This window comes from Rhynchophorus ferrugineus, unplaced genomic scaffold (assembly GCF_030347505.1).
Source record: "Rhynchophorus ferrugineus isolate W39M unplaced genomic scaffold, kcgeb_rfMv2 rfM3, whole genome shotgun sequence".
Classification (NCBI taxonomy): Eukaryota; Metazoa; Arthropoda; class Insecta; order Coleoptera; family Curculionidae; genus Rhynchophorus; species Rhynchophorus ferrugineus.
In genome coordinates this window covers 27,802,593-27,826,376 of record NW_027472582.1, presented here as the reverse complement: position 1 = coordinate 27,826,376, position 23,784 = coordinate 27,802,593, and the positions used below count along the sequence as shown (strand labels likewise).

The 23,784-nt window shown below is 32.1% G+C and overlaps 1 protein-coding gene across 2 annotated transcripts in view; it reads left to right on the top strand.

The window, feature by feature from the left end:
- The first annotated feature begins 4,903 nt into the window (after positions 1 to 4,903).
- The window catches only part of LOC143193890 (uncharacterized), a 63,709-nt gene continuing 44,828 nt past the window's right edge, over positions 4,904 to 23,784 (top strand). The window contains exons 1-18 of one of the 2 annotated variants that reach the window (XM_076400323.1): positions 4,904 to 5,042; positions 7,236 to 7,718; positions 9,656 to 9,893; positions 11,589 to 11,773; positions 11,846 to 12,009; positions 14,775 to 14,895; positions 14,955 to 15,119; positions 15,167 to 15,344; positions 16,934 to 17,112; positions 17,203 to 17,348; positions 17,866 to 17,980; positions 18,040 to 18,231; positions 20,852 to 21,035; positions 21,157 to 21,332; positions 21,988 to 22,142; positions 22,196 to 22,304; positions 22,367 to 22,531; positions 22,595 to 22,790. In XM_076400323.1, coding sequence (XP_076256438.1) covers positions 4,964 to 5,042; positions 7,236 to 7,718; positions 9,656 to 9,893; positions 11,589 to 11,773; positions 11,846 to 12,009; positions 14,775 to 14,895; positions 14,955 to 15,119; positions 15,167 to 15,344; positions 16,934 to 17,112; positions 17,203 to 17,348; positions 17,866 to 17,980; positions 18,040 to 18,231; positions 20,852 to 21,035; positions 21,157 to 21,332; positions 21,988 to 22,142; positions 22,196 to 22,304; positions 22,367 to 22,531; positions 22,595 to 22,790 — 3,230 coding nt within the window. In that variant the 5' untranslated portion in view covers positions 4,904 to 4,963. The remainder of the gene's footprint in view (positions 5,043 to 7,235; positions 7,719 to 9,655; positions 9,894 to 11,588; positions 11,774 to 11,845; positions 12,010 to 14,774; positions 14,896 to 14,954; positions 15,120 to 15,166; positions 15,345 to 16,933; positions 17,113 to 17,202; positions 17,349 to 17,865; positions 17,981 to 18,039; positions 18,232 to 20,851; positions 21,036 to 21,156; positions 21,333 to 21,987; positions 22,143 to 22,195; positions 22,305 to 22,366; positions 22,532 to 22,594; positions 22,791 to 23,784) is intronic. The other variant, XM_076400324.1, reaches the window with a different exon arrangement.

Here is a 23,784-nt window from a genome sequence, read left to right as displayed (position 1 = left end):
CTTAACACGCATTTATTTCTGCATTTCAATATAATTTATGTTCCCTATGTGTAGTATTACTGCAAATATCGAAATCAACTGTTGTCCGCGGCTTATTCCTGCAAATATGTAATATATGAAAGTCATACTTATATTTTTATTTATTACTTTCTTTAGTATTAATAATATCAAAATGTAAAATAATGTTGCACGATTTTAATACTTATAAAAATATATGTATTTTCTATTCAGGTTGCTAACTATTTTATACATAAATTGTTTTCCAATATGATTTAAAGCCGGTATCAAAAAATATTTTACATTCTTCTCCTTCAACTACTACAATCCCAAATAATAGTTAAGTTCTCATAGCATCCCTTGAAATATTTAACGTTATAAAACTTTTACTCTCCCAATGTTATATTATTGACTGACATTTTGATAAAAAAGAACTTCAAATGATTATTTTCCTTTAATTAAAATTAAATTCTCTTTGTATAAGCATATTAGTAATTACATTGGTGATATGCCTAGTTTTCATGGCTTCCAAGTTCTGATCACTTCTCCTTTTATATAGAGCTTGAGACTGTCCTCGGCGAAGCAGTGACAAATGAGTCTCTTATTGTAAAGCTCAGCGTAACAACCGTTAGAACAGGTGTAGATGCTAGCTACACTACTTGGGATCAATAACAATGGAGAAGAAAATTGAATCTAGAGCTGAAGTAATAAGACCAATTGATTAAGTTCCGCAAGCTTCCACTTTTCTAAGATAATTCTGTGGAAGGGAATAAATATTGCAATCAAGATTCGACTCTCTAAAACGCTTATCTTGATAATACGATATTTGAACCTTGCTACAGTTGAAACCTACATATCTCTCTCCAAAATCGTGTTATAAATGAAGCCATTCGATAGATGCACAATCTCTCAAACTTAGCGAAATCGACCTTCAGAATAGAAGACATAGCGAACAGCTTCGGAAAGGTCAGGATTAAAACCATAGAAAAGGATCTGCTAAATATGAAACCAACATTGTCCGAGACGAGATTGCTCGTCTTGATTTAGTGTAGAAAGTTCGAAATCGATTGATGATAATAATAAGATGAAATTTAAATTTTCAATATAACGAAACGGCCTTTCTGTTATGATAAACGTATATTTGTATTTATAAATGTAATTTTGATTGCTGATAGTCAACCAGGGTCTTCATGGGCAATTGACAAGGGAAAGGCATCCCCGTCGCACCACTAAACAGAGTGCAACTAGAATATATGATAAAAATGATGATTTTAGGATCCATAAATTATTACAAAAATACAAGAAATAATTGTTAGTCCTGGTACCTTCAATAAAAGTATCCTCATAACCGCATTCATTATAAATATATAAATTAGTCATTTTGTTATGTCTCATTATATTATAACTCAAGTTTATGTGCCAGTTTGCTCAGTTGAAAAAATTAATATAATTTTCATACCTTCAAATATAATTATTAATCATTGGGTTTTACTTTTTCTATGTGTTTTTTTTTCATAGAAAATATTTTACGGACGTGCTCTTATTCACAAAATCGTATGACCATTGATTTGAACTCCAATATGATACATAAAATGCCATGATTACTAAAAAAGTTCAAAAATGGAAGACGCAAGGAACAGTAACCGTTGTACAAATATCACAAAACGTACAAATATCATACTCGCTTCAATTACTAGGCAGTAACAGATTGATATTCGATAATCACTTCTTCCTATTAATATCATATGATGAGATGAGCGTGAATTTCAAATGATGATATTTCACAAATAATATAGGATATTGTTAAAGAAAAAAAAACTGTTGCAAGCAAGTTATATAAACAATCACTGTTTTGATCTTTTCATGTATATATCCACAGAACATCGAACATTTTCAGTAAATCACGCCACAGTTGGCGATCGGCCGAAACTATTCTAGCCGGGGACAGTATTCTATTTTTCAGACTGCTTTTTATGTTCGCTGCGTCTTCCACTCAAAACGCACTTTTCACGATAAATTCGTTCACCTTTTATGCGGCAGACATGTCCAAATTATTGTAATCAGCGTTTCCATATTTATTCTTCAACTGATTGTTTCATTTTAAATCAATGACTTCATTCCTAATGATATTTCGGAAAGAATTATATAGAATTTGCCTTAAGTATCGCATTTGAAAGACTTTCAAGTGTCCAAGCCTCGGAGCCATAAAGAAGGATAGGTGAAATCATCAAGAATGAATTCATCAAGTGAATCAATGAAACACTACAAATTATTTTTTTATTTAGATTTTGAGTAGCCGCATTCATATGGTAGATTGAGGAAATATGAATTCGTAATATTTTTTAAGCCTCAATACCTACCAATCCTACTATTCATGGCCTATATTATGATCGCCCCTCAATTTTAGTCGGATGTGTGCGCTCAGGTAATTGAGAATTTAACTAACTTGATCATTATCAACATAAAATACGGCTGACTTTGAACAGTGTTATATTGCTTATATAATACCATACCCCTGTTACAAATAAAAGATTAAATTTGACTCTTTCATTCTGTTTTAACATCGATTAGTCTTTATCGATCCAATGGCCTAGAGTCTATAATATTATCTAGAAATGTTTTATATCCAAATCATTTTTAGATATTCCTCAGGGTTTGTTTTAAACAACATACCAGCGAGTGACCTTGAACTTTATTTTTCCGCAAAGTCCTTTCACACAGACTTCACTTTTTAGTATGCGTCATTTAGTGTAAGTATGACAAACACGTTTTTCAGTGCGTTGAAAATGTCTAAATTTGTCCGTGCAAGTCTTATTTGCGGTAAGGTTTGCTTTTTACTTCAATTTAAACAAAATTAAAAAAAAAAAACAAAAAAATTGCCTACGAAAGTAAAAAAGTATGCTCAGCTATATTTTTAGATGTAGCACAAGCCTTCGATAAGGTTTGGCGTGAAGGCCTTGTTCATAAACTACAGAAAATGCTACCAAAACAACACACTGAACTATTCAAATCATAAATTACAACCAGAATATTTAGAGTCAAGCAAGAAGAAACTACAATAAAAGAAGCTACCACAAGGAAGTGTACTGGGACCAATGCTTTATCTAATCTACACTAGTGATATACCACAAATGGAAAATATTACGATGGCTACATTTGCTGATAATACTGCGATTATAGCTGTCGGAGACAATCGTGAAGAAGCCTCACGAGAATTACAACAGGCAAGTGACAATATAAATAATTGGACACAAGCTTGGAAAATAAGAATTAATGAATGTAAATCTGTACATGTGCAGTTCACCTATAAACAGACCGTACAATCACCAATAACATTAAATAACACTATCATTCCATACAGCAACAACGCTAAATGTCTTGGAATGAATCTCGATGCAAAACTACGCTGGAAGGAACATATAAAGACGAAAAGAAAAGAACTGGAATTGAAATATAGGAAAATGTACTGGCCAATTGGAAGAAAATCACAATTATCAGTGCATAATAAATTGCTATTATATAAGCAAATACTAAAACCTATATGGACATACGGAGTTCAATTATGAGGATGTTCTGCAAAGAGTAACATAAATCAAATACAAATTTTTCTGAACAAAGCCCTGAGAGGTATTGTGGGTGCTCCCAAATACTATAGAGTGATAACCTACATTGAGACCCTCAGATACCCACAGTCAGTCAAGAAATCATGAGAATTGCAAGGGGGAATGAGGAAAGACTCTATTCTCATACGAATATTGAAATATTGCAACTATTGGATACCACCAGAACAGGACACAGACTCAAAAGAATCAAACCATCTGATCTTGTGTAGAGTTGTGTGGTGAGGTGCATATATTAAAAAATTCAGCAGTGACATATATAAACATTATTTCACCAGAGACTGAGATAGGGCCGATGGGTTCTCCTAGTTATATACCTAGATTTAAGTTATCATAAAGACAAATTGTAGGTTAGACGAAAATGACTAGTAATAATATATTAATTAAATAATAATAAAATTAAAAAAAAAATTTAAACAAAATGCGGTGTGAAGCTTATGGCTAACATGCTCCATCGATTTGAACATGTGAATACTGATTTCGATGTCTTAATAGTGGTGATTTTAACACTGAAGATAAAGAGCTTTTTGGATTGCCAACAAAACTTTGAAGACGAGGATTTGAAGGTATTGAAGACACAATAATATTATTCTTCAGCAGGACAGCGCACGACTACATATCGCAAAACCGGAATACCGCCGATGAGTGCTACCTCAACCGCCGTATTCTCTAGATCTTGTCCCTTCTGATTACTATTTGTTTCGACTTTTCAGTCGTGACCTATATGATCAGTGCTTCACTTCTTATGAAAATATCAAAAATTGGTGGATTCGTGAATACTCTTAAGATACATCGTTATATAATAGATCTGAGAGAAAGCGGCTATCGATGATGAATGAATCATCCATCTTTCACAGGAAAGTTTCAAATTACAAAATTTTTTAAACTAGCCTAATAATATTTTCTCGTTTATTTTGTTATATGTAATAGACAGTAATTATTTTATCCTGGCTTAACTATTCGTAAATTAATTAAGAAACTGTATTTTACATTAATATTAGAATACATTATTTCATATAAACTTTGTATTGCTTTTAATTTAAAATATAAAATTGGCTTAAACATAAACTGATATACTAGTTCAGAATAAAGGAGTAATATTTTATTTGTAAGCAGTATTTTATTATGGGCACCAAGGTATTATAAAATACATAAAATTATTTTTATATTAACAATAAATTTGAGTTGACAATGGAAATGTTGCAATATCAATTTTATACTTAGATGCAATAAATTTACTTACGACAACAATACCAAAAACAAAAGAACATAAAAAATCTTGAACAAAACTTTGTGAAGCACTTGTGCTCCAGGTTTTGTGCGTTGCGCATTTCCAAACTTGGAAAATGCACGTTAATAACTATTTCATAGAGACGCTTGTGTTGTGTTTTAGTTGTGGCTGTGACAAGAAAAATATTGTAACCGGCAAGTATAACAGAAAGCAAATATGTTGATTAGAATATATAATTTATTTTTACAGTTTTCGATATATTTAACTATGTAATTAGTCACTTAAATTTGATGTTATTTCTTAAATAGTCCACTAACCTTAAAAATATTAATATTAAATAATATATTTTAATATCAGTATTAATAATTAGTTTCTTAAAATATTTAATACCTCCACAAATAAGTAAATTATAAGGTAAGTGCTTAACACTGAATAGCATAAATAGCTTTTCATTCTCAATATATAAATGTGCAAATTTATTATATATTTATATATAATTTATTTTAGTTTTTCATACTTGTAATTATTAATGTTAGGTTTGATATAGTATTCCAAATAATATTTTCATTCAAAATACCGTATATCGCTTGTCTGTCATCTTATTAGAAATTATTGTGCCAATATTATACAGATAATATTCATCGCAAAATTGTCAGTTCGGATATATCTCTCAACGATTCAGCAACATCTGAGAATTATACTGTTACTGCGCTAATTAGGGATGCTAGCTGCCAAGAAAAATATCGATATTTAATAGTTATTTTAAAATCTATCCATATATCAATTTCGAAATAAAAAATAAAAATAATAAAATTTAAAAAAATCGATGTATCCGAGAACAGAAATAGCGAAATGTTTTTGCAACATCCAGGAAATATATTGATATCTTCTAATCGGTTTGTATATATGCATGATTGATAGTATACTGTGTGTGGACAAATTAATCGGGACAATATTAAGATTATTTAATGTTCTAGTTGTATTTCTGTAACAAATGATTAGTTGGAGGTCCCTTATATAATTCTTATTAATGTCTGTAATCTATTGATATCATAAAAATTACCTAAAATTTACAAAATAATTTTAAAATCCTCGTCTTATTAATTATTATATTATTAAAAAATAATGGAATTAATTTCAATGTTTAGTGATGCTATCCTTTGCTGCAATAAGAGCTTTTATACAACTCTTCTTCGTCAATACAACTGCATCTTCAATTAACTGCTGCTTGGTGGCAATAACTTTTTTTCCAATCGCTCATTTGGCGATCTGGCGAAGAGAAAATAGTGCTATTTTTTCGCCAAATGTGCAGTAACACTTCGAGCTTTGTGACACAATGCCAAATCATGCATAAAAATATGGTTGTCGTAATATGGTGTGTAGTAACCGAGTATCACTCACTTTAATTGGTCTTGTTTCATTGTCCCTTCTACAATGTATAGGCGTCTCATGCCATTGGCTGAGATAACAGACTACACCATGACACTAACCGGGTGAACTTTTGTCCATTTGGTACGTTGATTCTTCGAAAAAGCACGCCTGTAAATTAGTAGAATTAATACTAGAAAATCCTTACCGACCAATAATATTATTCAAAAAAGTTTTTACTCGACTCCAGTCTGCAACAGTCTTATTTCATTGTTGTCTACTCCATTGGAGCCGTTTCTTTTCCATGCTGTCGGTTAGACGTCGTTTTATATAATGCTGCCGTAATAGCGGGTTCTCTCCAATCAACTGCCTCCGCATTGTTGTCTTCGAAATCATTACACCCTCATCGTTTATTATCGTAGTCAAATGAGGAAGGCTCTTTTTATGATTTTTGAGGAAAATGTTTCTGATTCTTCAATCAGTACGAGGTGTTGTAATTGTTTTTCTCCCACATTTGCCAATACGATTTGCCTCAATAGGTTCTTTAATATTAATTTTAATTTTAATTCGATTGACGACATACTTTGAAACTCCATTAATAGCTGCTATCTCTTTCTGGGCATGTGTGGGCAAATTCGTAGAGAAAACATAGAAAAAGTATTATTATATAAATCATTATTGGCCTTCTGTCTGTTTCAGACACAAGAGTATGTTAATGAAATGATAATATTTAGACAATACAACAGCAATTTTTTAACTGACAACGATGGAATATGCAGAAACGGCACACCACTGACATATGACGCACGTATACTGTGTTGCCACTTCACAAAAAAAATTGTACCAGTACCTATTTAAGATAAAATAACTCTTTAAAAATAGCATCATTTATTCAAACAAATATAACACACACTAAATTACGTAAATACGAATACTGTCCCTAATAATTTGGCAATCTACTGTACTCCGTATGAGTAAAACTAGAATTATTTAACGCAATATTTAATAAATGATTTCAGAAAATGTTGGAAATCCATCAAATAATATGCAATGTTCGGACTCTCCGACCCGCTTTGTTGTTGGGAAGAGTATAAATTGGACAACAACAACTGATGACAGCTGTACTGATTATAAAACACCAGATATTGATTTTGGTCCAATCAAAAAGTGGATTCAGGATCAGCTCTTTCAACAAAAGGGTGACTGTAAACCGGATACCAAACCGAAAGAACCTCCGGATGTTGAGAAAATATTACCGGTGGAGTATTTTGAACCTCCGGACTTAAAGGAACCCGTTATACCAACTATAGAGATAAAACCCGCCGTTGAATATGAGGGATTCCTAAGGCCAGATGAAATACCGGAAAATGAGATGTTACCAGAACCAATAATGATTGCGAGGCTACCTGTTCCACCACCTCCTTCAAAATCAGTTGATAGTCATTTAGAACAAATTATATCAGGATCGCAAAGGGAATGTAAGCCATCATATATCAGAAAAGGTAATTTACTATTGTTTTATTTTTAAGATGCTCAGTTATTCTACTTATATGTCTAATTAACCTAAAAACTTTCGAAAACTATGTTATGTATTGTGCTTTCATGCAAAATTCATTTCTTAATTCATTATTCAATTCATGATGCAATTTCATTGTGTCCAATAACTTTAAAATGGCCTTTATTGGGAGAAAATATTCTACGAACTTTTCTCATTTTTTTGAAAAATTTGGTCATACCACGTTGAAGGAATGATGTTAGTTTGACAGCGATCCAATACAAGATACATATTCGCACTTATTCAGTATTTCGAAACCGTATGCCAGTCAAGACATATTGCAGCGATTTGAATAAATGGTAATCAAAAGGTGCGTTATTTGGCGAATACATTGGGTTAGGCAGAACTTATCATTCAAGCTTCAACAGTATAACCTTGACAAGTACTGCAACATGTAACCGAGCGTTGACAAGGAAGAGGATGACTTTATGTCTGTTACTATCTATTATTGGTCTTTATTTTCATAAAATCTTAGTAAAATTTTCTTAAATTCAATCTGCAGTAATACTTTCATTCGGCTTTGTATCAAATAATATGCTGGACCTTGCTTATCCCACTGTATGCAGAGCAAAGCTTCATTGCCATCAATATTACATTTCGGTGTCGATATACATTAATTATTTTGTACTTGAATTGTTCGTAGTGGATAAAAACTTCTATTTTTTATCTATTAAGCCATGAAACCGTTGAATATTGAAATGATTCGTAATACAAATGCAGTCAATTCGAATGACTCTCCAGACCGTTCTTTGTCATTACAATCAAAATCATGATTGTATATACTTTATTATATGTTTTATTATTTAATATATTTAGTTATATATAATATAGTATATAAACTGGCGTCATGCCCATGGATCAATCATTTATCAGCCTAAAAAAAAACATAGGGACAACAACAGGTTATTTATCTGATATGCTAAAGTGCTAATTTGAATATAATCTGATGATGATTAAGCTATTAAAAGTAAAACACGTTTCCTACAGGAAAACTTTCTCCTAGCTCATTTTTTTATCTTTCTATATAACTTTAGCACATTATAAATGTTCTTCCAAATACGTATTTGCCTCTATATCTACTTTTCTCAGTCTCTAAATATATTTTCGATTCTTCTTATTCTTCTGTTTGTGTTTGTAAGAGGTTTACAAACTTTGACACTATTGACCAAGCGACAACTAAAGTTTTTATTTTCTTTAAAACGTCCTACATAAGACAAAATGTGCCGGCTTGGTGGCGCAGTGGTAAAGGCGATGGGACGGTCCTCCTACTGTTGCGATAGCCGCAGATTCGAATACTACTGGGGCATGGTCGTAAATTTATGATTGTGAATGTTCAAAATTTGTGAATGTTCTAGGCAAGAGTGTAAAATCCGACAAGGAAAATGATTCCACTCACGCCATTAACTAGGCGGATGTCTTCTGGGATGATTTCTAAAGTTCGTCACTCGCCAGTCGGTAGCCTTAATGCTGAGGACCGTGGTTCGGAGTCTACTTTAAACTATAAACCCATAGTTGGTAAAAGGAGACTTTAAAATATATTTAAAAAAAAAGACAAAATGTCTTCTTTTTATAGATATTCGTAAGTTTTTTGAATATTATCGAATATTCGCATTGGCATAATATGGACTTTAAATGCATGTAAGCTCTTGGATTTGTGCCAAGAGCTACTCCTCACAAACCATTTAAAAGACATCGGTTTGAACACACTGTGAAGGAGTCAATTCGAGATGTTAGAGCATTGGTGTTGCGTGTTTCCATATATACTCACAACTTTATGTGTATATCTGTAAAACTACTTCAATTGCGCATCTTTCAATTTTCAATTCATTCACATTTCTGTATCCATTTCATGTATTTACTATTTACTAAAGGTAACTATTTTAGATTCTTATGGTAGACCGATACCACCGCATTTGTGGACAAGGGAAACATATAGCGAGAAACAATGGCCATTGCCAGACTATTGTCTTGCTGTAGATTATAACCCAACACAGTTATTAATAGCATCAGTGACAGACGAAGGAAACGAAATAGTAAACGAACATAGTTTATTTGTAATTCAAAGATGGCTTCTGGAAAATCCCAAAGGACAATTCCTTATTATTTTGTTGCATGAAAAATGGTAAGTATTCAAAATGGCATATTCCTAGCTTCATTATTTGGCACCGAAAGTTATCCATATGTAATATAGTTCATATAAAACATTGACAAGAATGGAATAACCTGCGATTTAGTATTTATTAATAAAATTATCAGTCACTGCCAGTTTAATAGTATAAAATTAAATTGAAAATTATTATTATTGCACATTACCTGTCACTAGCTGCTAAAAATGTAAGTAACAAGTCACTTGAAAAGTCCACGGCCTACCATAGTAAAACACATTTTTTTGGTAAAATTATTTTTTTTATTCAGCATAATTCCCTCCAAGGGTGGTACAGTGATTATAGCGACCCTCCAACTTTTCGATACCATTTTTGTAGTACGATTTGTCCTTTGTTTCAAAATAGGCCTCAGTTTCGGCTATCACTTTCATTCGACGAAAATTTCTTTCCAGCGAGCATTCCTTTGAGCTCTGAGAACAGGAAATAGTCACCAGATTTGGATAATGAAATGGATAAGCAAGCAATTCGAAGCCCAATTCATGGATTTTGCCATCGTTTTCACTGAATTGTGACACGGTGTATTGTCTTGGTGAAGCAACACTTTCTTTTTCTTCAAATGTTTTTCGGCGATTTGGGCCTACAAATGGTTCAATAAAGCTATATGATAGTCGCTGTTAATGGTCCTTCCTTTTTCAAGGTAGTTAATAAAAGTTATTCCATGCGCATCCAAAAATACTGACGCCATATACTTGCCAGCTTGTTGCGTTTTCCCATGCTTTGGAGCGGGTTCATCATGTGCAGTCCACTCGGATGACTGTTGATTGAACTTCGGAGTGAAATGATGGAGCCACGTTTCATCCATTGCCATATATCGACGCAAAAAATTGGGTTTATTACGCTTGATCATCTTCAAACACTGCCCCGAATCATCAACTCGTCGTTGTTTATAGTCAAAAGTGAGCTCGGGCGGCACCCACTACACAGAGCTTTCTCATACCTAAATATTCATAAATGATATGATGTATACGTTCAGTTGATATCTTTAGAGTGTCTGTTATTTCATTAAATTTCAATTTACGGTCATTCAAAATAATTTTGTGGACTTTTTAAAATGATTTCGTCGGTAATAAACTCTTTTGGGCGTCCGCTGCGTTCACCGTCTTCGGTGCTCATTTCACCAATTTTGCGTCAAAGTCCAGTTAATAAAATGAAGAAATCACTTCCTTTTTTAAATACAGCACCAGGTATTATCTGCCACAAATATCACTTTGTTTAAATACTCATGGGTGCCAATTACTCTTCATAAGTCAGCCTCCAACAATTTAAAATATTCTTGAGAACTAAGATTATCCTTTTTTAAAATTCGTAGATCACTGTGCATGGTCATATTTCCATGATTCTATGATTATTCATCACTTATTGGAGCAGTGAAGTAAATTTTTTTACAAAACATTTTATAGGGCAAATAATCCGACATATTTGATGAACCATTGCTGTTTTTATTTTTTGTCCATATTTTGCGTCAGATAACGAATTATATGCACCATATTTTCTTCTAAGAATATATAGCACGTACAATTGTAAACACTGATAAATAAATATAATGAAGTGTAATTTTGTTTATACGCGATATTTGCGATACTTCGTCTGATAATAAAGTTTAATAGAGTAAGAAATATAATTTAATAAAATTTCCTATGTGTCACTTTTAGGTCTCCACAACTCATCGAATTAATTAAAGCTAATTTCCCACTACATTATGTTATAATAATCGATTGGTCAATGTATACATACAGCTCATATATATTTACCGTTTCTTACGCCAAATTAGTTGGCGAATCTGTAGCTAAATGGATACATAGCTTAGATATTCCGGCTGACAAGGTGACATTAATAGGTAAACATTTAATTACATCATACAGCAACACTCAGATTATTTCTGTTATGGCACTATTTACATTATTTATAGGCTTTTCTCTCAGTGCGCATTCTATCGGTTTTGTTGGAAAAGTCCTGAAAAAATTAAGGGGTAAACCGGTGTATAAGATTATTGCCTTGGATCCAGATGGTCTCGTTTTTGCCCACCCTAAGATATCTAAAGCCGAAAAACTAAGTTTAACTGATGCACAACAAGTAAGTGTTAGGTTTAGTAAATATGGATCTATCATGATTTAAATCTAATCAATCTCATATAAAAAAAATGCTCGGTATGAATTAATTTTTATTATTTTCGATCAATTACACATGATGTTTCATACTTAAAAGAGTTTTCCTGAAATACTGGCTACTTATAAAGTTTCAATTAGATATCCACAGAGACATAGAGTTATGATACAGTTTGTTAATCAATTTAAAGTTTCCTGATAAACTATATTTTTTTTTTTGTTTTGCGGTGCGTAAATAAACAAAGATGGCGGCTTTCCGACGTACGAACACGCGACGTATGTCCATGCGCGAAACAGGGAAACTCCACGTTGATTCCACAAACTTCCAACGACTGGCCTTGAGATTTATTTATAGCCTCGGCAAAGGCCAGAGGTATTGGAAATTGTAAACGTTTAAAATCGAATGGTCAATTAGTTGGAATCATCGCTATATGCCGAATCAACACATCCTTTGTATTTTCTCTTTATATGTCGACTGATTTGAAGGAAATCAACTGTCCCGGAAGAAAATTCTGAATGGTCGTATTGAGATTCCTGACTCCTGACCATTTTCTAAATGTATTGCCAAATGGACTACTGTAGAGTGTCTTTCATGCATCGCAAATGAAAAGATACGCCAAATCGCTTAGTTGCTATTTATATAGCGAACCCTCTGGTACTGTGATATTTTGTCTTTTGCATTGGTTACAGCGAAGGCGGCCATATCGCTATCTTTGTTAACATATTTACATAGGTACTTTATCGACTTCACAGAGTTACAATATTCCACATTGATATGAGTCTCAAAAGCTTTGGATAATATTGGCGAGTATGGCACTATCCAACGATTGTCTAGATCAACATTTTGTCCTCTTATCTTCACAACTATCGATGGCTCATTATCCCCAACTGATCGCCGACGATACAATGGGTATCCATCATTTCCCGTTATGGTTTCAGCAATAAGGTCTCTTGGACATCGCTTGGAACACTTGCCATCAACCATACATTGTGAATTGTAGTTGAAAACTCCGCAAGGTCCACGTATCATGTACTGCATGCAATTTTGGTTCAACTGTGGGAAAGTGAGCATGAATTGAAATGCATGAAAATCTGGTGGTGGTTCAATTGTGGCAATTTTACTTTGTCTCCAACACAACATAATCCAGTAAATTCACCACTGTATTTTATCGCCTTGCAATATTTACAAATCATTGTCATTTCCCCAATTATTACCGATTTGTCGGCACAATAATCTATTGCCGCATCATAATGGAATACAGCTCGTAGCAGGATCACAGGAGCACTGTGTCTACTGAATCACTCAATTTCGTTATGTCGTGCTCGCTGTTGTTTTTTTTTAATGTCCACGAACTCGTTGAATTCTAAGCCTATCTACTTCATTGTCACTCTGTAAAGAACGCAATTATGACATAGCAATACGACTACTCTCTTGATCTGTCTCTCTCTGGTCATCAGTGTGGTTAGCACGTGAGGTAGTTCTTCGCACATTTGATTAACTGCAACGACCTAGGTCAGGTCGTCTTCTCCTCGGCATCGTAAATTGTAATTAATCAAAGTGAGAAAATCTCTCGCGCACTTAGCGCTAAAATATCGACATCAAAGAAAAACAAAATTATTGCTTTTATTTAATTTCGAGCATTTTCATATGTATTTACCTTTTAAAACTTCCCTGGGCTTTCACAAATAATTCAAGACCAAAATTATCCAAATCGGTCTCGAATTTTAGCGAAACTAATGAACAACGATTTATATATATATATATATATATATATATATATATATATATATATATATATATATATATATATATATATTATTTAATTATATAAAAATGTTAACTTTATAAAAACTAATTCCTGCTGTTTAATCCTATTTAGTAAGGAAACGTAAAAGGTAATACTTTAATAAAAAAAGAAAAGTATCGTTGAAAGCTATCGCTTACCTGTTCAAACTTATTAGAACAAACTCTGTCGATTCCAACAGGTGAAAACTATTTTAGGCGAGTTCAATCTACGTCAAGCACAAGAATAACTTGTAACATCGTTAACTGTTCGTGGAGAAGTTATAATTATATATTGCAAAACTATGGAGAAAGAAAGAAAATTAAAATTATGCGAAGGAAATTAATACATTTACTGACTTAATCTTCTTAAGATTTTAATCTTCCTCCAAAGTTATAAAATAAATTGAGAAAAATTATTTTTTTGATTTTGTTAATTTTGAAAATCTTTAAAGTATAGTATATCGAAAAAGAGCTGATTCATTTTAATCAGTTGTAAATTGAATTTAATTTATTTGGTAGGATTAAGAAAAATTTGAATTAAAAAAATTTTTTGAAAATCTGAATTATATATACATGAGTTAGGTGGTGTTCTTCAATCGAACAACATGTAAAATAGAATATATTTCGCACCTGATTATATAATATGATAATAGCTATAAATTAGAATAGAGATAGTTATTTCTAATCAATGTTTCTACGAAAATTAATAGTAATTAATGGTATGCACAGGATGGATTGATTGATGGTATTTCTGTAATATTGTAATGAAAATTGATTTTTATAGTAACATATATATTTAATATTTGTAATTGCAGTATATTCGAACCCATCACAATAATTACAAACAAGTTTGGTTATATACATTACATGTGTATGTTAAATTAAACAGATTTAGTTTCCTATTCCATGTCAATACTTATACTAATACAAATAATACAAATTCATAGGTCCTTGTAATCCACACAGACAGTGTAATTGGTTATCCTGATTCATTAGGAACTATAGATGTATTTGTCAATAAACCTACAGAAGGACAACCTTGGTGTGACGAATTGTCTGACCGTAATGGTATGACATTTGTTTCATTTACAAAACTAACATTAAGAAACTGCATGTTATATTTATAGCTTTGGATAGTTGCTCGCATACATCCGTATTGGATATTCTTTATTATATACTCAAACATGGTCCCGTTTATCCAATAAACCCTACTAAAGGACAATTAATAGGATTCCCATTTAATATAAAGATGACTGAAACTGGGGATTATCACTTAAAAATTCCTGAGCATGGTAAGAAAATATTTTGATATTGTTGGAAATCTAATGTAAAGTTTTAGGTTCAAGCAAACTTATTTTTGATGTTGACACATCTGACATTTCCATATCTGATACATTCGAACCTGAAAAGCAGATCTCCGTGTCAATGGAAAATTTGAGCGAAAGTGACTGGTTGCTTAATAACCCATCTGGAAAAATTGTTATTATCATAACCAACAGAGAAATCAATGAAAAATGGTAAGTACACATATTCGCATGTTTCCAAACGAACATTCGTTAAGCATTAAGCATAATAAATGCTTTTTTTGTCCTCAAAGCAAGCAAATGTTTCTATTGAATGTTTTTGATCTCAGAGCCATTATAGACAGATAGATAATTCATTCTGACGATCCGTTACCAAATATAATGATACTGCTACGATAGAGAAATAGTTAGCCTTGGAGTTTTTAGGTTTAGGAAACTGCACAAAACCAATGTATTTTTTAGTTTTTTAAGATATTCGTATGGTTATGTATACCCAATACATCAATAAAGATACCGTAATAACGCAATTTATCAGGTTAGTGTTTAACGGTCAAATTTTATGTTTAATAAACAATATTAGCTGGAGGTTTTCATTTTGTGCTTTACATCAACACTGGTAGGAGTAGAGGAAGAAGAGGTTTTAATCGACAAAATATATAGGAAAATATGAGTCATGATCTAAAAAAAATCCAAGATAAGTAATTGAAAGCTCAACGAGGAAAATCCAAGTCGAACGAGAAAAATCAAGCGGGAAAATGCTGTCTGTTATTTCTTAAAGAAATGGGAAAACTTGTAAAGAAATTTTGTTGGTTTGTTGGTCTTCTCGTTCTTTTTTTTATAGTACGTGAGCATTTAAACTCCATTCTCAAAAGTTCTGCAATATATCTGGTTAGGACGGCTTTGATAAAAGGACATATTATTTCTACCTGTTTTAGGAGTTTAGTTTTTACTTAAGTACGTCATAAGTTGGGTCTTCGATATTGCTGACTGTTATGTAAATATAAATGACAGGTTTACTGGTCTTTGAGTTATTGAATAACCTGGGTGGTAATGAATCCCACAGAGTTAGGACTTTTATCATTTTCTGTTCAAAACTATATTCCTTTAGGAGGGTGGTAGTGGATTTTAAGTCGGATTCTTCTTTACAACGTGATTTTGTCAGGAAGGAGTTCTTCAAGTTTTTCGGTATAGTTCTGTTTATTCTTTAGGGCTCCGTGGCAAGTAGGGAAATTGTACATAGGAGAAACTAGTTAGTATAAAATTGTTGTTTTAACCACTCCTAAAGACTATTATAAAAGGTTATAAAACTAATCCTATCTGCATACGATTCTCCTGATCTTTATATGATTCAACATACCATGAAAAATCCGGTTACCACTTGATCACTCAGTCGTGACAGATATTTGCTTATATATGATCGCTTTTCCGGAAGCCAATATCTCAAATCCAAGTAACCGCATAAGTATCTGATCTAAAATCATTTGGGGTTAGGTGGAAAGCGGTTTTCGTATTATTGAAATTCATGACAATAATTCACAATCAAGATAAATTGATGTCATACGAACTGAGAAAAAACAACCAAACTCATTGCTTGAAGGTTTTTGTTTCTTTTAACTATCAACATTAATAATAACTTTGGGAACATTTGATATAACTTTACTACTTTTTTTATCTTTTTTAATTAACTTATTTTAATTAATTTTCTTTAATTTAGTCTGGATACTTTTCTACGCGTTAATATATTAATGACATATCAAAAGCTGTATTTACATTTTACAGTATTTAGCACAAATAATTTTCAGGTTGAAAGACCTTTACCAAGGATTAGAGAAAATATATCCTCTCGTAAAAATATATATAATTGATTGGTCAAAATATGCATTTACGAGTGGTGACCTTACCAAGGCGTATGTTCCAGAATTGAGCGATATTATAAGCAAATGTATTTCAACGTCAGCAGCACCACACACTGTAATTATAGGTGATGTATATTTTTATATAAATTTTGGGCTTCTTGGGAATATTGTGATATTCCATTTTATATATGTTCCATAATTGTAATTTTTTTTAGGGGCTGGAATAAATGCATATGTAGCTGCTTTGGTAGGCAAAAGAATATATCAAGAGCACAATTCCTTATTACATCAGTTAATAGCACTTAATCCATCAGAAGAACTATACACTCAAGGCCTACTGGCAAGCCCATTAGCCAAACAGGTAAATATTTTAAATATAAATTTTTTTGTATCTAAAAGACAATATAATTAAAATATGAGAATATACAGTTGGGTTAATTTAGTGCTAGAACGGTAGATTCATTTACCCATTGGTAATTAATACTCATTAAATTTCAATGAAATCTTGAGACTTATTTTACATAACAACTATAGAGCAATTTTTTTTTCTAAATATCATATCAATATCATCCCGAAATCCTTAATTTAGTTCTTTTTTAGGTTTTTTAACCCGAAAAAATTATCTGTTAATAATATACTGTCAGTTAATGTTATTAAAAATCATATTTATTTCTACAGATAATCTATTTGAATATTAGTTGCACTATACATTATTTATATTGTTTTAATATTTTACATTTATTCTATTTTTTTCTCTATGCTTTTTTTTGTCTAAGCAGCCAATTAAACCCATTATTTTTTTAAATCAAAATCTAACGCTAGACCAAATTTTTTAGGTAGGATTCTTAGAAGATATATTTTCTGTTGTTTTATTTTAGGTTTTAGTTATTGATACATATAACTACAACTACGATGAGATACCTAGCATCATCAATATAAAGATTGACCATGGCCGCTTTTATTGTGGTGGAGAACTTGATAGCTTCAACAATGGTATTTTAATTGGATTATTAGATAAGTAAATTCTAGTTGACGTCTTTGTTTATTTGTAGATTATATAGAAGAGAGGCAAGTAGAAATCGACTGTCTGGATAACGTAGCTTTCAAATATTTTACTCAATTATTCCAAAATGAAAATCCACATTACACAACATCAGATGGAAAGGTAGTATCAGGTTTTCCATTTGAAGCTGACTCATTCTCAAATGGATATTACGTGAGCTCTATAAACGACTTCTTCATTGGTAAGTCAACATTTACTTATTGATTTTATTAGTTTCTAATATATTTGGGGTATGTATTCTAATAATTGTCAACTTAATTTATTCTAACATGTTTTAAAATCTTAAATTAATCCTTTTAATTTTCACTTTATTTCATATCTGTAATCTATGATGTCCGTAGTGAAAATATCTTTAGTTAAAAGAATATCTTATTGAATTGGTTGCATATATAAGTTCGTTGTATTGTTGAAGTAATTGTACCCGAAAGTAGTTTTCAGCAGTGTATTTTATTGTCAAAGAAATGCTCACAAACCATAGTGTTGTTACCAATAATTTCAAATTTCCAAATCTTTCAAAGATGACTTTATATATTATGAATAAAACCTCCTCTAAACTTACCAGGTATACTGGAAAGTCAATGTAGGTTTTTCTAACAGCTTAAGTATGTAATGTTATGATTATGTGTCATTGTATTCTACTGACATCAAGCCTTAAAGATATACATGTCGTATTCTGCGAAAGTACTACTGTTGTAGATTTATACCCATAATTTCTGTGAGAAGGAATCCGCTGAAAGTCGACGTTTGCTGGTAGAAACTTACAGTGCAAGAGTTATGGGATGAAGGTCCAACCCAAACGCAAAAATAATTGGCAGAAGTGTTAAGTGTGGTCCAGGAAATGATTAGAGACCAATGGAAAATGCCATGGTAAATGGAAAATCGAAAAATTATCTGTAAAATGATGCTTCAAAGATATGATCGAAGGTGATTTCTGTATGGAATAGTTATGGGTAATGAAATGTGGATTTATTTTGAAATTCCTAAGAGCAAAAAATTACTGTTATCACCTGGCGAAGCCGGCCGATCGACCTCAAAACCAAATCGTTTTCTGAGTGGCGTGGCGTATTATGACCTGCTGAAACCCGATGGAACAGTTAATAGCGATCGCTGCCGAAAATTAACAACTAATCAATTTGAACCATGCATTGAGCGGGTTCGAAAAGGGATGGACCCGAAGACACGGTAAAATAATTTCACAGAACGATATGGGCCGCCTCATAATTCAAAACCGGCCAAGGAAGCATTGAAAATTCTTGAACTGAACAAAACTTGCCACGCCCGATTATTAAATTTTCGCATTATTGGGAAAAATATTTTGAAAAAGTTGGCAAATGATTATATTTGTTGATGGTTATATTCAAAGAACAAATAGTTTTTTGGGATGGCAGCCTGATTGGCAAGATCTATAGAATCAAATAGCCAGTATTTTGAATAAATAAATGTTTCCATTTTTCCTGCTATACTTCATATTTCAGATCTAATCCACATAATTTGTGACCGAAAAAATTTGTGACATAATTTGCTTGGTTTTATACAAATAACAGGTCAATTGAAAAGGCCTACCATATTAAAACACATTTTTTGGCAAAATTAGTTTTTTTTTTTATTCAACATAATTCCCTTCAAGAGTGATACACTGATTATAGCGACCCTCCAACTTTTATACCATTTTTGTAGTACGATTTGTCCTTTGCTTCTAAATAGACCTCAGTTTCGGCGATCACCTCTTCTTTGGACGAAAATTTATTCCCAGCGAGCATTCTTTTGAGATCTGAGAACAGGAAATAGTCGCTGGGGGCCAGATCTATAGAATACGATAAGGAAGCAGTTTGAAGCCCAATTCATGGATTTTTGACACGGTGCATTGTCTTGGTGAAGCAGCACTTTCTTTTTCTTGAAATGCGGCCGTTTTTCGGCGATTTCGTCCTTCAAACGGCCCAATAACGCTATGTATAGTAGTCACTGTTAGTACTCATTCCTTTTTCAAAGCAGTCAATGAAAATTATTCCATGCGCATTCCAAAATACAGACGCCATAACCTTGCCAGCCGACTGTTACATTTTCCCACGCTTTTTAGCTGGTTGATCGTGTGCAGTCCACTTGGATGACTATCGACTGAACTTCGGAGCGAAATGATGGAGCCATGTTTCATCTATTGTCACATATCGATGTAAAAACTCGGGTTTATTACGCTTGATCATCTTCAAACACTGCTCCGAATCATCAACTCGTTGTTTTTGGTCAAAAGTGAGCTCGCGCGGCAACTACTTTACACAAAACTTTCTCATACCCAAATATTCGTGAATGATATGACTGAATTCATTCAATTTTTACGGTCATTCAAAATCATTTTGTGGATTTTTAAAATGCTTTCATAATAACAAAAGTTGCTTCACTCAAAATGTTATAATTCACAAACTAATGATCCGACAGCTGTAAGATTTATACACGCATCTTCTGAGGGTTAGGGCTAACTAGACAACAAAATGGATTTAATTCTAGTAGCGCCATCTATGAATCAGACCGGGGACTTTTCAATTGGCCTGTTAATTTCAACTTATATGAATATTCCATTTTTTATTGAAATTGGTTGGTTTCATTTTTTATGTCAAACAAATTGTTTAGTTTACACATCTTCTGATTTATTTACTATTGGAAGTAGATATTTCCTTTCCCCTCCAGGTTTTGGTAACGGAACTTTATTACAGTATTTTTTACATTCAACAATTAAATCTAGTATTTATCGCAAGACTGTATATTGCCTTATATACACATATAAAATAAGAAATTATTTTTTCTAGAATATGTTTTACCCGATGCACCCTTCCGTTTCAATGTATCAAATATATTAGTTGATGACTCTAGTGGTAAATATTCTCTTATCAGCGGCCCTAATTCACATGAAATAAATCAGTGGCTGGATAACAACCCTGAAGGAGGGTTATATATATTAATAACCAATAAAATACATTCACAAAATGATCAGTAAGTATCCCTGTTTATTATCCGTATATATTAACAATTATAAATTCAATTTAATACCAATATTAATTAGACTTAAAAAAATTAATGAGATTATAACTAAAGATCAGTGTTCTGTTTTTAGGACTAAATTGTTTATCGAGGAACTTGCGTCATCGTCGATTTACCTTGTGGCAATAAACTGGTCAGATTACTATTATCCATCTTCTTATACCAACGATTATATTGTGCTGGTTAGTAACGCCTTAGCAAAATGGCTTATTGAATCGAGAATACCAGTTCGTAGAGTGACTATCTTTGGTATGTATAAATATAAGTGTTGTTAAAGTAGTAATAATTTATTAACTGCATTCCATTTCAATATTACAAGTCAATTTTAATTTTATTAATGACCAACAGAAACTTTTTGGCGTAATTGGCGTGATACGATTCCAGATATTCATTAAAAAAACAATATTGTTCTGGTTAATAAGGTACCTATTTTATTTGAGATATTCGCTCGTACTGCCAACAGTGAGTTGTATATATATATATATATATATATATATATATATATATAAAATATATATATATATATTTTTTTTTTTTGATGAAGTTTTGATGATGAATGATGAATGATGAATGATGAATTTGAAAGTTTGATGAGTTGAATTTTGACACACATGTTAAATAATATAAAAGTAATATTGTATGCTCATAGAATGTTCTTGGATTTTCTCTTCCTCAAGCTTTGAATTAAAAAAATCCGCCAATAAATTATTAAAAAGATATGGCTTTAGATTACAGCCCATATCGTCAGTTAATTTTGCTTTAGGTTTTCTTTGCTTCAATATAATATCCTTTTTTATTATATATATTTTTTATGAAGCACACACAACTTACCTAAAAAACATATTTTGTTATGCTTTACCATATAAACCAATGCAATTTCATCATATTTATTTTTATATTATAGGAAGGGATGAAAATGCTCAAGTGGCATCACTGGTCGGTAAAATTATTAAACAAAATCTCCAACAACCAATTCATAAAATTGTGGCTTTTAATCCTGAAGGAGAAACTAATTATTTCCCCAAAAAGCATTATCTTAGCCCTTCAGATGCATCTCAGGTACTGAAATCGTTTCGAAAACTGTGCTATTTTTAATTTCACGCCAATTTTAGGTATTGGCGATACATATAGAATCAGAACTATTTACACTACCTGTGGCTTCGGGTACTGTTGACGTATTTATACATTTTGTTGGAAAATCAGACTGTAAAGGATATAAACGTACGTAAATTATATTTTAAAATTAATTTGACATACTAAAAAGTATTTATGTAAACTCTTAGGTGAACATTGCATTGATAAAATTGTGGATCTGATTATAAAATCAATAAAAGAAATTAAACTTCCTATCACCAATACCAACGATGAACCCTTGGAAGGATTCCCCTTCAACATCGATGTTGATACTAGAGGTCCATATAAATTATATGTTAAAGTTGACGATAAAGGTTCGCAGCTCATTGACTGGGTAGCATGTTAATTCTAAATTACTATATATATTCAAATTTAAGGAATTTATGTAGCAGTATTACCTTCCGCCAATATTTATAAAACATTACCTACGAATTTTAAACCCGATGATATTTACGTCACTGTTAATGGCGAAGTAATTTCGATCACTGCACAATCTGACTCATTCGGATCCCAGACATTTATTGATAACATATTTGTTATTCTAACAGATAAGGAATATTTGGATTTGGACTGGTACGTATATTGAACTTCAGAGATTTGTTAGTACTATATTACAAAGTTTAATTCTTTTATATTATTTGTAAATGTAGTGATGAGGAGGCATTATATTTAGGGGTGCACGTGACATGTGCACTTATTGAGGAACCGTCGCAGTTAGGTCAGCGTGCGTCACGATGATATTTTGTCGGTTTAGTTTTAAGAACGATAGCTACCGCGCATTATTGCTTCGCAGCGTTTCGTTTTGGCTAACGTGATCCTGCGAAACGCAGTGTTCTTGTCGCAGTTCTTCGCCTAAGATCACGGTGAGTGTTTAAAAATGGAAGAAGAATTAATCGAAGATGTGTAGATTCGCCAAGTTTTGTACGATACAAGTCATGTAGGTTATGTGAGAATTAAATTATTTAATTAATTAATTAAATTAAGGCGTTATTTATAATTACATTAATTAAATATTATTTAATTATTAATTAATTAATTTAATTTAGTTAAAGTAAATTCTCCGTGAGTCTTTCTTGTTTTTAGATACAACTTAGTTACCTTTTGCTAGTCATCCGGGAGATAAACATTACCATTTCAGATTGGAATTCGTCTACCGTATCAGATTCAAAAGTAAATTCCACTTGATTCGTTATTAGACTGTGTACAGATTTACTGCGAAGCGAAAATTGCAATCGTATTTGCACGGTTTCGGCGTATACCAGTTTTATCGCGCGTACACTCGCCGTGACCATTACTGCGTCACCTCACCAAACTGCGTCCCATTTTGCACCTGGTCTAACGAGTGATGAAACATTAATAATACGGTATTTTCTAAATGATCTTTTGAGCGTAGGAAATAAATAAAAGCCTGTCGTTTGTTTCTGCAATTTTACAGAAACTAATAATGTAATGCTGCGATGGCCCATTATTATGATTAAAGAACCAAATGAAATCGGAAATTAATTCCAAACTTCTGTAACAAATAATTATATATAAATGGGGTATAACACCCAAATAGAATTTCTTA